Source organism: Genypterus blacodes, unplaced genomic scaffold (assembly GCF_046128005.1).
Source record: "Genypterus blacodes isolate CSIRO-AG114 ecotype Tasmania unplaced genomic scaffold, CSIRO-AGI_Gbla_v1 ptg000111l_1, whole genome shotgun sequence".
Lineage (NCBI taxonomy): Eukaryota > Metazoa > Chordata > Actinopteri > Ophidiiformes > Ophidiidae > Genypterus > Genypterus blacodes.
The window spans coordinates 2,150,296-2,165,034 of NW_027466915.1; the positions used below are offsets into that span (position 1 = coordinate 2,150,296).

At 41.4% G+C, this 14,739-nt stretch overlaps 1 protein-coding gene and 4 non-coding genes across 9 annotated transcripts in view; all 5 read right to left on the reverse strand.

Annotated features, from left to right (window-relative positions):
* Positions 1 to 14,739, reverse strand: part of gria4b (glutamate receptor, ionotropic, AMPA 4b) — a 92,652-nt gene that overhangs the window by 41,632 nt on the left and 36,281 nt on the right. For all 5 annotated transcript variants that reach the window (XM_076161285.1, XM_076161284.1, XM_076161287.1 and 2 more), the window contains exons 3-4: positions 12,859 to 13,098; positions 2,454 to 2,638 (exon numbers count right to left, since the gene is read on the reverse strand). In XM_076161285.1, coding sequence (XP_076017400.1) covers positions 2,454 to 2,638; positions 12,859 to 13,098 — 425 coding nt within the window. The remainder of the gene's footprint in view (positions 1 to 2,453; positions 2,639 to 12,858; positions 13,099 to 14,739) is intronic.
* trnaq-uug (transfer RNA glutamine (anticodon UUG)) lies at positions 3,104 to 3,175 on the reverse strand. The gene has a single exon. It is a non-coding gene; the product is annotated as a tRNA-Gln (tRNA).
* On the reverse strand, positions 3,319 to 3,390 carry trnaq-cug (transfer RNA glutamine (anticodon CUG)). Its single transcript has one exon. It is a non-coding gene; the product is annotated as a tRNA-Gln (tRNA).
* On the reverse strand, positions 4,216 to 4,287 carry trnaq-cug (transfer RNA glutamine (anticodon CUG)). Its single transcript has one exon. It is a non-coding gene; the product is annotated as a tRNA-Gln (tRNA).
* On the reverse strand, positions 4,417 to 4,488 carry trnaq-cug (transfer RNA glutamine (anticodon CUG)). Its single transcript has one exon. It is a non-coding gene; the product is annotated as a tRNA-Gln (tRNA).

Sequence of the window (14,739 nt, forward strand, 5' to 3'; positions counted from 1 at the left end):
TGAAATTCTGGTGTTGGCAAGAGAAAACTTGGAAAATGAAAATGAATTTTTTTGGAGCAGAGTGGCAGGTTTAGCAAAAACAAGAATGCACTGCCCAAGTTAGACTGAAATGGTTATTGAAGAACTAACAACAACTATAGCTGCCTAAACCTCATACTTTACTGTAATGTCAAACACAATTACTGCATCATTTCATATATGTAGGCTATTTAATGTTTGTGTTCATGTGAAACTACTCCATGGATAACAAGCAATTATTTGTATTCAGTGACCTTTAAGAACAATACATATAAATGCTCAAACGTATAAAATGCTTTTGCGATCATCACCCTGTTAAAACATCCAAAGAGTGAGGCTGAAGTCTTCTTCTTCGCTCATTTTCTGACTAATTTCCATCCTGTAATTCAAAGAGCCACCAAACACTGCATGGCTCTGAGATGTTGATTTCTTCATTGTGGCACAGCTTCTACTTACTAATTTCTACATTAGTTGCAACATAACATGAATCCAATCTGTAGATGAAAGCAGGTTTGCATGGTAATATTAGTGTCTATTATGTCAGGTGGTTACAAATAAGTCTTCATATATGTATATCATTGATATATGCTGTCGATTAGTAGTTCAATAATTAAAAGAGGTGAATAATAGCAAACTGACATTTATACTGAATACAGTCTTTTGTTTTTGGCACTAGGCATCATCCAGTGATTCCATTTTGTATGTGTGTGATGTGTTTATGCCTGACGTTCTGCACGCTGCCATCTAGTAAATGATGAAATAGTAGATCTGCTGCTTCTTGAGGCAAAGATACTCACATACACACATAGACACAGTAAACAGACCTATGACAGATGTCAGAGTGGAGATCTGCTAAATAATTGAACATTCGGGGCAGACACCGGTTGCCCCAAGGATGGATAGAGAGATGATGAATTGCAGGGGAAAAGGGGGAACACGCTCATCATATTCCAAGTGTGCTTATGCCAACAAACACCAGCAGAGATCAAACACAGTCTTGAAGTTCAAAACTACCTACACTGCGCTCACACATCGTGTTAGAATGCAGCAAATACAGATTTGACATTATAGTAAATCACTGCATGGTGTTGTGTTCTTTCCAAATATACAACCCATTTATTTCATGTGTGTGTTGCAAAGAAACAAGCATTTAATCACTCGTAGATCTTTTGTATGTCAGTGTGCTAACTTGCAAACCACTGTATAGTGACACGTGTGATTTAGTGCCTTTGACAGTCCGACTAATGAGCTGAGAAGCACATGAAGCCTAAAACCAGCAAATCACCCAACAATCTACTTCGTCCAAATGTTCCTCTGTGGATCTACACTACCAAACATTTGTGTCAGACCTTGTACACATTCTGGGTAATCCACAATTCTGTTAATGCTCCTGAAGTTGAGGAATATTTATTTTTCTGGAGAAGGCAAATACACTCCCATGCAATTTTCTATAATCTACCTGTCAGTTTGTGTTCCAGCTGGGACTAAACACAGTCATTGCTCCTCATTTGAGAGCTATGTTCAGACACAGAAGAACCGGCCAAATGTTGCAGTGTCACTAAGCTTATTACTTGAGGCTTGAGCTGATTCTGGCCAACCAATAGCATTAGTTCACAGTACAGGCTGACGTGTTCCAAATCCAGTTTCTCTTTTTGGACAACAAGTGACACAGATCTGTTTCTTTTCCAGCATTTCTGGGCTTTTTTTCATATCCGACTTGGCCCAACCGATGATTTATATCAGAATCTGGCTATGCGACTACAGTGTCAACACTCGGTTAAGACTTCCTGTTGTTGTTTTTTGTTTTGTTGAATGTGAACATGAATGACACGGCTCCGTCCATACTGGTGTCAGATACAGGTCACTTACAAACATGAATGTAAAATTGGTGAGGCAAAGACATCAGATCTGATTCAAAATAATAGGAATTTGAATCAGCTGCATTTAGGTCAGTTTTTTGGCCTGTGCACCCAGAATTTGAGCAAGATACAAATGCGTCAATCATCAAACTGAGACCACTGGGATTAGTCCACCACACACTCAACCATTAGATTGATTTCTCTGCAATGTACCAGAATTGCACTGGATAGCTAGTAATTGGTAATATCGCGGTACATTTGAGAGGAGCAGCCGAACATTCTAAAAGTAGAGTCACACTCATCTGTGCTCAGTGCTTCTCTGAGATGTGTGCCGTTTATTGACCCTTCATTTGTGATCATGGCTACCCTTGATTTTAAGTCAAGGCTCTATATTTCTATGATCTGTAATTTACTGAGAATGAGCTGAAACATTTTTGTCCCACTCACTTTTGACGCACATACCTGCATTTTGATTCTACCAAATCAAACCAGAAAAGAGAAAACAACATCTCCTATAATCCAATCTTATTTTCAAATACCAAAATGGAGTGAATGCTATTCTCATGGTGGCATCACCTGCTCCAGCATATTCTGCAGTCTCTCAGCCTCCAGGTCAATGACAAACTTCTTCTCCTGTCGTCGGTCCAAATCCTCTAGCAGCCGTCGGTAGTTGGCATCGTTGAAGTTTTCCACACAGATGGCACTGACCTGCCAGTTGTTTTGGCCCGCCTTCTCCATGATGGCTTGCAGAATGGCGTATCCTGATGGTCAGACACAAAGAAGAGAACGTTTCAATGGTAGAATTTAACACAATTTCACACAAATCACACTAAGGGCTCAACATTTAACTCATATTCAACTTATATCGATGAAAATGCATCACATCGTTTCTGCAGCTTCCTGAAATGCACATGTGTGTGTGTATGTCAGGATTAGTTTCTCTCTCCGTGTGTTGCTGGGTTTGAAAGCTACAGGCATATGGTGTCGGTTGAAAATCCTTCTCAGATACTCCTGACACATATGGAATGAAAATGTTTTGTGGGTAGTTTCTTCTTCTTTACATCACTCACAGTGCTGGTGTTGTTTTTGCTTCTTTTGTCTGTTTTGACAAAGGCCCAGCTAGGGTATACACAAGCTTTAAGTAAGTTCTTCAGGTGTTTCTGCTCTTTGTACGAAAGGAAAGACTGCCTGAAACTGCCACAGCCTCAAACCTGTCTACACGAGAGAGGTTCCACCGAGACTTGAACTCGGATCACTGGATTCAAAATCCAGAGTGCTAACCATTACACCATGGAACCACATGCCAGATCTTCGCAACCAGATAGAAGGACACACCAGCAGCTAACTTAGTAGGACAGTGTAGGCCGTAGGGTGTCATCATGTCGCATAAATTGTAAAAAAAGCACATTTCTACAAATACAAACATGACGAAAAAAAGAAAAGGTCCCACTGAGACTTGAACTCGGATCACTGGATTCAGAGCCCAGAGTGCTGACCATTACACCATGGAACCACAAAATATATCATATGGAACCACCGGTATGTGGTTCCATATGATTATTGGAACAATTATTGCTACAATATTGCTATATTTGCCAGGTGTGGATGATGATGACAGTCATTGTGGTTCTTTTTTCTGCTGTAACAATGTTCATTAGAGGTTGAATGATGGTTAAGTCTCCTGGGGAGGGATGGAAGAACAGCACCATATGTGTGTGATAAGTGGTGTCGTAGACCTCTTCCTCAGTTCAGATATGGTTTCTCTGGCCTTACGTGTTTCACCCGTCTTTCAAACCATCTGTCTTCTCTGTCCAAGATGTGTACATTGTTGTCCACAAAAGAGTGTCACTTGTCCCTCAAGTATAGGTCAACTGCTGAGTCTTGTCCTGAAGAGCTGGTCCTCTTGTGTTGAACAATGCATTTGTTTAAGCCAGGAGTGTTTTGGTTTCCCCGCTGTACAGGTCTGCGCATTCCTCACTACTTTGGACTGCATACACCAGGTTGCTCTTCTTGTGTTTAGTTGTGGGATCTATTGGCTGGACTAGTTTGTCTCTCTACGTGTTTGAAAGCTACAGGCATATGGTGTTGGTTAAAAATCCTTCTGACTTTTCAGATACTCCTGACACATATGGAATGACATTGATTTTTGGGTTGGTTCATCTTCTTAACATCACTCACAGTGCTGGTGTTGATTTGGTTCTTTTGTCTGTTTTCAACAGTATGGGTATACACGCTCTTTAAGTAAGTTCTTCAGGTGTTTGTGCTCGTCTCTTTGGTCTGGGCCCAAAAGGAAAGATTGCCTGCAACTGCCACAGTCTCAAACCTGTCAACATGAGAGAGGTTCCACCGAGACTTGAACTCGGATCACTGGATTCAGAGTCCAGAGTGCTAACCATTACACCATGGAACCACATACCAGATATTTGCAACCGCAAAGAAGGACACACCAGTAGCTAGCTTAGAAGGATAGTGTAGAGTGTCATCTGCATAAAATGTAAACAGGTACATTTCTACAAATACAAACATGACAAGTCTGGAAAGGTCCCACCGAGACTTGAACTCGGATCACTGGATTCAGAGTCCAGAGTGCTGACCATTACACCATGGAACCACAAAATATGCTGTATGGAACCACAAAGAGGTCTGAGGTGATCACTACAATATTGCTATATTTGCGACTTTTTACAATCCTGTGATCAATTCATAGCAAGATCTTTTGGTATTTGGTTGTCATCATTGTAAATTGTGATAATGTTACCAGGCAGGATTATGATAATTGATTGAGTTGCTTACAGACATAATAGTAGGACAAAGGTAATGGTTCCACCAAGAGTTGAACTCGGATCACTGGATTCAAAGTTCAGAGTGCTGACCATTAAACCATGGAACCACATACCACCTGTGCGGCACCTCATACATCCACACACCAGTGGCTACCACAGTAGTCCTCATTAGAGGCTGAATGATTGTTAAGTCTCCTGGGGAGGGATGGAAGAACAGCACCGTATGTGTGTGATAAGTGGTGTCGTAGACCTCCTCCTCAGTTCAGATATGGTTTCTCTAGCTTTATGTCTTTCAAACAATCTGTCTTTCCTGTCCAAGATGTGTACATTGTTGTCCTCAAAAGAGTGTTACTTGTCCCTCAAGTATAGGTCAACTGCTGAGTGTTGTCCTGAAGAGCTGGCCGTCCTATGTTGAATGATGCATTTCTTTAAGCCAGGAGTGTTTTGGTTTCCCCGCTGTACAGGTCTGTGCATTCCTCACTACTTTGGATTGTATTCACCAGGTTGCTCTTCTTGTGTTTAGTTGTGGGATCAATTGGCTGGACTACTTTGTCTCTCCGTGTGTTGCTGGGATTGAAAGCTACAGGCATATGGTGTCGGTAGAAAATCCTTCTGACTTTTCAGATACTCCTGACACATATGGAATGACAATGTTTTTTGGGTAGTTTCTTCTTCTTTACATCACTCACAGTGCTGGTGTTGTTTTTGGTTTTTTTGACAAAGGACCAGTTAGGGTATACACAAGCTTTAAGTAAGTTCTTCAGGTGTTTGTGTTCTGTCTCTTTGGTCTAGGCACGAAAGGAAACACTGCTAGCAACTGCCACAGCCTCAACCTCTACATGAGAGAGGTTCCACCGAAATTTGAACTCGGATGACTGGATTCAGAGTCCAGAGTGCTAACCATTACTCAGAGCTAACACTGGACTCATGAAGTGCTTTTACATTCCATGCAGTAATACTACATACATGCTATACACATCCATGTTTCACACATCTGCAAATCACACACATTTGAAAGTTTGCACCCCCCTTCTGCACACACGCCAGAAGCCAGAGGAGCAGGTTGGGATTCGGATTTTTTGCCTCGCTCAAGGGCAAGTGCAGTGCCCAGGGCAGTGGCCTGAAGGCAAAACTGGCAACTCTTTGACTGCTAGCTGCCAATCCACACTTTTTGGCCCACAGGGGACTGGAAGCGGCCACCCTCCGGTTCCCAAGCAGAGTCCTATGGACTTCGCCACTGCCGCCTCAGGTGAGAATTTGATAGGAATTCATAAACTAAGTGCTATGTGAAAAATATCACGTCTATGTAGTGCCTCCTACTGACAGAAAGTGATTTAGGTTTAAGAAAAGAAAGAAAGAAATACACCTTGTATCAAATCAGTTTTCTTCCCCACTAGTGAACAAAATCAATTAAATCAAACAGTATTGAAAATGGGAAGGGAGGGAGGATGCAAGGAAGCAAATAAAGCAGGAGTCATGTGGTATGGTGTTACATTCCTGTTGAATGTAAAATTACAGCAATCAAGCTTCAAGTACCATTGCATGTAAATGTACTAAGTTCCTTTGCATTTACATCAAGTGGACAACTGACAATCACTTGAACTAGGATGTAAAAGTCTGGGTGAATATTTCAAGGCTGAAATACGGCAACAACTCATCTCATCATAATTATCATTTTCAACAGCAAACACGCAGCATCCCTGGCATCCTCCACTGGAGCGACCTCGCCTCAAACTAAAGCTCTTATCCTTCTCCAACCAGACCCTGGCTGCCTGTCTGAGAAACAGGCTCTGCTCTCACCACTTGACTCTAGAGGGGGACCCTCGCTGTCAGCCACGTGGAAAAAGAAGATGAGTGTCAGAAAGAAAACGAAGGAGCTGTGATGGCGGCTGTTCTCCGGCAGGAACAGATGTCCCCCTTAAACAGCCCCTCCTGGTGGCCATCACAATCTGGCAACCCATCTCCCTGCGCTCCCAATTAGTGGATTAACCTGTGCTCTGGCAACTTGTCTCCCTCTCCACCTCCTGTACTCCTCCCCACCCTGCTGCTTAGAGGATTATCGGTGCCAAAAGGGACTGTTGGCTGCAGTGACACACACACACACACACACACACACACACACACACACACACACACACACACACACACACACACACACACACACACACACACACACACACACACACACACACACACACACACACACACACACACACACACACACACACACACACACACCTCATCTCAGATATTCTTCTTGAAGAAAACTGCCACTCATTTACTTCAGAAGGAAGAGTTGCTTCACTGCATTTTGGCTGAAACTTTAGAGCTGGTGGAACGCCAAACCCTGAACGGGAAGGAAAAATTAACTCATAACACAAGGGAAATTGAGATTTTATTTTTCTATGGACTTCCTTCAGAAAATTTACTTTCTAAAAGTTTTATATTTCATTTTTTGAAGAAACAGAAGAAGGGTTATTAGAGTGCATTAATCTGATTGTCTTGCTCATGCAGTTTATGCAGACTGTTGCACAATCATATCCGGTACAAGCACATGCTTGTCTGCAAGCCACTGAGTAGGTCCCCTGGAGAAGTTGGGGGTTCGCTCAAGGGCACCATGGTGGTGGCAAAATGGACTCAAAGCAGCAAGTGACTGTGTGGACTCGACCGTTCAGCCTACAGAGCTCCTTATCTAAAAACACAGGTTCAACTCTTCATTTAAACTCACCCATCCAGATGTTTCCTGCTATCGAAGCAGTGAACTTCAGTCACACGCTCATCTCTCTTACATAAAGATCACTGCTGTCCCAGTAAGATGTACACTTGCGTGTATATCTGATAAATTAAAATAAATGCAACCAAATAACTTCAGCAGGAAATCCAACATTTCTATATTAACCTATAATAACCTGTCACAGACAATACGAAATGTTTTCACTGTGGACTTTTTGAGGCAGCAGGTCTGGATCAGGATAGATCTAACTAGATCTAAATGAAAATACTCAGGCACGGTGGATTCAAGACAGTTACGATTTACCTCACATCTAGATATTAAGATAGTGTTCCAAAGCTGATGGTTTATATATAATGAAGCATTCCACATGCCAGTCTGAACAATGGGGGGAATTTCCCAGCGTTCTCACGGGTGCACCACTTCTTGTAAATAGTTGAGTACAAGGATGTCAAACATCAGGAGATCGTTCCTATGTTCAGTTCCCATGTGCACCTTCCCTTGTCTTGTGTGAATGTTCATTAATCTGTTTATCAATGTTAGGTGAGCTGTGAGTGAAAGTGCATGTCTGTGTAGAACCCAGTCCCAGGTGTTAATTTGTTTTCATGCCTTTACACTTTGCTCAGACAGGGACGGCAACTAAAAACAAAGTTATTGAGAACAATGCTGATTTGGTTATAATTATTATTATTATTTTTAATAATTATTAAGAATATTTTTTTCATGTTTAACAATTTTGTTTAGTATACAGACCCTTATATTGGCAAAAAAAAGCTAAATCAAAGGACTTCTGGGCCTTGGTGGAGGTATGATCTATGTCCATGTGGTGGTGCTATTTCCCCGAAGAAATGCTATTTCCACAGATTTCACTGAAATCTGTCAAAAACTGTATTTAATACCTTGCTATACAGACGGACAGACAGACAGACAGACAGACAGACAAAGAAAAATGGGAAGTCATGAGGATCCAAAAAGATCAAATATCTTTTAAATGTAATGTGTAACCATATAAGCATTCAAAACTATTAAGGATGGTAAAAGGTTAAATGTATACACATCCAAATCATTAGAACAGGTGCTGGAAAAGGCAGGAGTCATTTAAAGCAAAGTTGCTTTTGACTCCTATGAAGTGATTTAATAATTGAATTAAATGTTTGATCCATGGTGTATCTTGGTCAGGCATAGCAGCAATACATCAGTAAGCATTTGCCTTCAAAAACACACATTAATCACACCCTAGTTTCCTGAGCTTAGTCAAATTTACCTTCCACAACAAATACTTTGCTGCTATCAGACAACTATTCCAATATGTAAAGATTAGCAGCTGGCAATAATTTGGTCCCATGTAATGATATGATATCCCATCACATCCCATTGTGCCAAATGGCATATACAGTGCAGTGTATGGACAGGAAGCCGCGGCAGCAGCCAAGGCAAGCAAAGCGAGCAAAGAGCCAGCTGATTACCAGCTGATAAATGTGTAGCCCTGGGGCTGTATGTGGAGCAGCAGCCAGCTGCAATCAGCATCAGCGTCAAAGACACAGCTACAGGCGAGAGTGCACACTGACGCTTAGCCGAGTTCTGCTGATTGGACCAGAGCTGGACACTAGGTGGAGGCAGCTATAGTCAGTGGAGTGCTGAGTAGTTTGAAAAAAAATCAGTATAACGGAAAAAACACGAAAAGGAAATATTAAATAATAAAATTATTTGAATTCACACATCTGCTGTTCTTTTCCAGCTCATTGCAAAAAGAGGAACTCACCATTTTTAAGCAAGTAAAAATGCGTGTGGGGAGACTTTTGGCTTCTCTGCTTTGCAAGGTTGCAGAACATAACTGAACTGCTCAGCTAAAGCTGCTGGAATGACTGAATAGAGAAAACTAAAGATAATTCATGGAACAAAATGTTTGAAGTTTTCTTTTGTGTCATTTAATTTCCAACCACTGCTGAATTACATTGAGGAGAAAATCCAAACGTGCATACCTTCTTTAAATATCTCTTTGTATGCAAAACAGACCAATGGAGCTTCAGCAACGATGGTCTGAATTTGGGCACAGCGCCCTTGTGGGCTTGTCATGAGCCACAGGTGTGAAAAGCATCTGCTATACCTCATTATGTTAAAATATTTGCATTCCATTATGTTACATTGTTTTCCGTCAGTGTTACTTTTATAGTGACAGACTCCAAATCGCAGACACCATTTGCTGTCTCGCACATCATTTCCGCCCCGTAAACAGTAAACCAATTGAGTGCAAAGGTTAAAATGTGGACCAATGGCAGGGACATGCTGAAGCCCGGATCCTCTGCACTGTATGGCCCTGATGCACAGCTGTAACTCAACCGTAAATCTAGCTGACATGGTCCAAAACACAAACTCTTCACTGTTGCCATAGTGACACTTTCAGCCAGGAACTAAAATGGCCACAATTGGTAAAAATGCTTTGAGCTTTGAATTGGCTTGACACAATAAATGTAATGTGAAAAAACTTGCTACACATATGGTCACTGGGGTTGAGAGTCTTATTAGAGCAGTGTTTCCCAAAGTGGAACAAGGAACTGCAGGTGGGCCGCTCGAGGTCATTTACAATAAAGAAATACAACTTTTTAATTTTCAATTTTGTAATTTATTTTGAAATTACCATAAAATATTACTGATATAATATTTACATTTCAAGAAGGTGATGAAATCTAGTAAAACAAAGCCAGGGGATGTTATTAATTGTTATTCATCTGACCTATTTTTGATCTTATATCTCTTCCTTGGCGGGAATCGTATCAGAGTTGTGATTAAAAGGTGTGGGGTGGGCTGCAGAAGATTTTCAGATTTCAAATTGAGCATCCATTCAATTTGCAATGGATAAACAAACGCTCTCGATCAACATTCTGACTACAGATTAAAGTATACCTCCATGCTGGCTTAATCAGATGGTGGTTACCACTTCAGAGAAACACAGACCGAGTTTCACAGCTGTGCAGCAGTTTGGTTGCGTATTTGGACCCGTTCACATACAGTTAGGTTTGGGAGTTGCTGTTTAGATGAGGAGGCTTTTTACTCAGTCAAGCATCTCTGTCGTGAGAAAGAGTCAATCCTCACTGATAGAAAGCCAATCTATGCAGAAATTTAGCCGTGGCAGGGAAAAAGAATGGAAACCCATGACTGCCTCCTGGAAAATGTATGAAAACAAGATGTGGAGATTTGATACAAGCAGTAGCCCATATCCATTCAGTCTTGTAATGGAAATGTGACACGGCGAGTGAACAAGTACCAACCTATTGAGTCTGTGAGTGTGTGTGTGTCCTTATGTGGTGTTTGAGATGGAGGAAGAAAGTAGCAAAGGTTGGCTGACATCAAATAAAATGGAAAAGAAACAGGGGGAAAGTGTGCAAGTGAATGAGAGATATATTCAGCATGCGGGTAAGTTGCATCTCTCCAGCTATAGAGTGAGAAACTATGGAGTAAGATAGAGACAAAGAGAGACAGAGAGACACAAATAGAGACGACCCGACCCAAAGAAAGACAAAGAGCGAGGTCGCCTCAGCCCCCCGTACAGCAGATGCACTGCAGGATTGATAGCTAAGGGCCCAAGACATTCATGATCAAAAACAGCCATCTGAGCAGCACAAAGAGACATCAATAAGACAGGAAACAACTGAAGTATGTTTGTCAGAATGTGTATATGAGAGAGAGAGAGAGAGAGAGCAAGAGCGAGAGAGAGAGAGAGCGAGCGATGCAGAGCTCACAGCTTGAGGAAGTGCCATATCAAATACAATTTTACACTTAAATAAACTGACTAATCAATTGAGTTTTTTAAGTCACATTCATTGATACGTAATGCAGCCAATGAAATTCACTGTAAATACTGTGTGTTTGTACTGTTCTAGGAATAACTTACCAAACAACATGCAAATGAGAAAATAATGTAGATATACTTCTTTCGATGTAAACGTAAGAGGAGCCATTTACAAATGATTAACAATTAGGGAACATGGCTGCATGAAGCGATTTGTCATCATCAACACGATAAATGTGGTGCTTTGTTTTATGAATGATAATAATTCTTCTTCTTTTGAAACCATTTTGTTTTTGAATTATTTACGTGGTTTACAAGTCCAACTATTTATCTTCAAAGGGCCGACTGCTGCCGGATGATTACCTGTAAAATGCCTTCATACAGTTTGGATTGCATTGTTTGCTCAATGACTGGGATCCTAGTAGAGACAGAACCAACACTCCGAGGCTCCATCATGCCGGCTCACTACTCTCACTGCTTATCCATCCCAGCCAGCTGACCCATTCAATGGCCTTGTGAATTCTTTAATTCATACCTTACTCGTGAACAGATAATTTAACAGGTTCTAGTGATTTCTGCAGATGTTTTTGTCTGTTACCAGTGGGTTCTTATTCCTCCTCCAGCTTTACACATCATCCAATTGTACAATTCCTCTTGTAATATATTCTTGCTACTGGCATTTGTCATTTCTGATTAAGATAACTCATTAGCCCAGAGTTCATTTTAGTATTGAAAAGAGAGAATATAATTGCTTAAACAAATTTAATTAACACAAGCAAATGTGTTTGTCTTTTAATACCTGCACCAACAAGGTTTAGGCTTTCAACTCAGTGTGTGCGTGTGTGCGTGTGTGCGTGTGTGCGTATGTGCTTGTGCAAATGTTAAGATAATTCAAATGGTTACAGACTGATTTTATAAATAGGTTGGCCGGAGGGCTGAGTGATAGCAGATTGTGAGTCAGATCTGGATCATCATTTCAGAGTTATTGAACAACTTTATTGTGCAGTGATAGACAACCATTCAAATTGCTTGTCTTGTGTCAACACCAGGTTACCACTAGATGGTAGCAGAGACTAAAAACGGTACAGCCAGCTACTGGATCTGGAGGTCATAAAAGCATTTGCAGATAGAAGCGATATATATCCAGGTATAGGCAGATGCCAACTAGGGCTACAAATATACAATTACCACCATCATTTAGTTGGGATTGTGCTGATAAAGTATGCATATTGTTAATATATCTTCAGTAGCTGGTGAGATCCACCGAGAAAGCATTCTGACAACAGGATAGCAAATATCTGACCATGAAATGTCATACTTCTTTCTTGGTTTTGTACAAATATGGCCATATCTGACCCTCCTGATAACCTTTAACCTAACATGAAGAAGTTTGGGTATTCATAGGTTTTGTTGTATTACAGGAGGGTTCTTGCTACTTCTTCCGTATTGGCTTAAGACTTCTGGACTGTCTGCCTTGTTGTTTGACCATAAGAGTTCCATTATCACTAGTTACCATTAATATCGCCTAAACTAATAAAGATCATCTTTTAGTATCTTTGCATGACTGCTGAAATTGAGTTACCAGAAAAAAGTATTTGATTTATTGGCTACAGGCTGTTTGTACAGTAAAAAGCAGTATTGGAATAGGGATAAGATACACATATTACCAGTACTCACCCCGGTCAGTGTCATAGAGGAAGACAAACTTGTTCCAATCATAATGGTCGAGGAGGGACAGGAGTGCCCCGCGGATGGACGGTCGGAGCTGCAGTGTGAACTGACTCTCCCCCTCTGTGGGGAAGCTGGGCGTGATGAGAGAGATGTGCAGTGCGCTGCAGAAGGACGTCAATGTGTGAACCGAGCGCTTGTCGTACAGGCCAAAAATGGCGAAGACACCACGGGAGTACTGGGAGCAAACTGGAAAAGAGAACAAAGATACAGGGCACACACAAGGAATTAAGAGACTGAAAGCACAAGGGCACAACATGAAGTACACAGAAGGGAACCAGAATTCACAGATAAATCATCAAAGTCAGTAAGAGCACAGACAGAAGGAGGCAGAGGTTGAATGGAGCAGTGGCAGTATGTGGTGTTAGTCAGGCCACCCTGTGTACTTGTGCGAAAATGATAGGATGTGAGCTGAGAGCCAATCGGCTGATCTAATGAGTCAGTCTATTCAGAAATGAATGATACAGCTGGTAGCCTGATGTGGCTGATACAAATGTGACAAGTACCCTGCTGAACGCACACAGTGCTCCATAACTATTTTAAACACATTTTACCGTATGCTAAAATGTGTCACCCTTGGCAGTATGTCATCATCTGCATTTCACACAAAAAAAGAAAATGACACCGTTTATGTGCAATTAGTTCGATTTTACTGGCCCATTGCACAAAATCACCAAATGGGTTTGCAAGTTAGTCACTCCCCTGTTACTTCAAAGGTTGCTGGTGGTTCTAAACAGGTACAAGCAAAACCTGCACTGTGTTTTTTGCCGCACTATTCTCCCAGGGCCCCTCAGCTACCCACTGTGCTGTCTCTACTTGGTTTTGCCCGAGTGAACATCAGTGTAGCATGAGAAAGGTGCAAGCTTCAGACTCAGACATTTTCTTTAATTTTATCTGACAGGTCTGAAACTTAAATTATAATGAAACAAAGCCCATCTTATCTGAAGAGCTCATGCGTCAAATGGCAGCATCCTATTTCCTATCATTTTATAAGCATCCTGCAGCGATTTGACTTTGTATACTGGAGTCGAATACAAAGATGTGACCTCACCTCAACCACTTTAGAGGAGTTTTATCTTTCCTACCTCTGGGAAGTATTGCACCAAAATACATTAAGTTCCACAAATGAAAGTCAGTCTGATGTTATCATATTGATTCTTAATAACAGGACTAGATGATGCCACTGTAAGTCAATGTACTCTTGAAGTTAACAATTAAAGTCACCTATCAGCGCCTGCACTTCCTCTCATGAGCTAATTAAGCAGTTGTGACAGCTTTCTTGAGCTTCCTGTTTCTCCTGGGCCGTCTTCTCCTTTGGGGAGATTGGCAGGAAGCAATCAGTGGGACGCCTCACACCTGTGCTAGCCTGTCTCATTCTCTCCCTCTCTCTCCTTTGTGCTTGGTTAGTTTTTCGGGTTTGGTTCCTTTGAACAATCGCCATCACTTTTTGCACAGCACACACTGATGTTACTGATTTCCATGCAGCATTCTCCTTTTACTGTTTTGTATAATGAATATTTAGTTAAAAGTCATGTGTGTCTCCTCCTCTATGTCCTTCTCTTGAGCCGGGCGTGACAAATTGGGGACACGTCCATTAAGTTTGAAACAATTGCTTTTGGTAGGTTTTGAATCTTGAATTGGGAATTAATTGAGGCATATCATGCATTACAACTCAGTAGTTTTGTTTTCGGGCATTTGTTTGGACCCTTTGTTGGCCCTTCTTGATTGTGGTTGTGTCTTTTGTGAAAGTTTTTTTCCCCCGTAAGCTCGGCAACAGATACTACCAGTGAGTGTGCTGCAGGTGTTTCCTGTTAGTGTGATGGCTGGTGA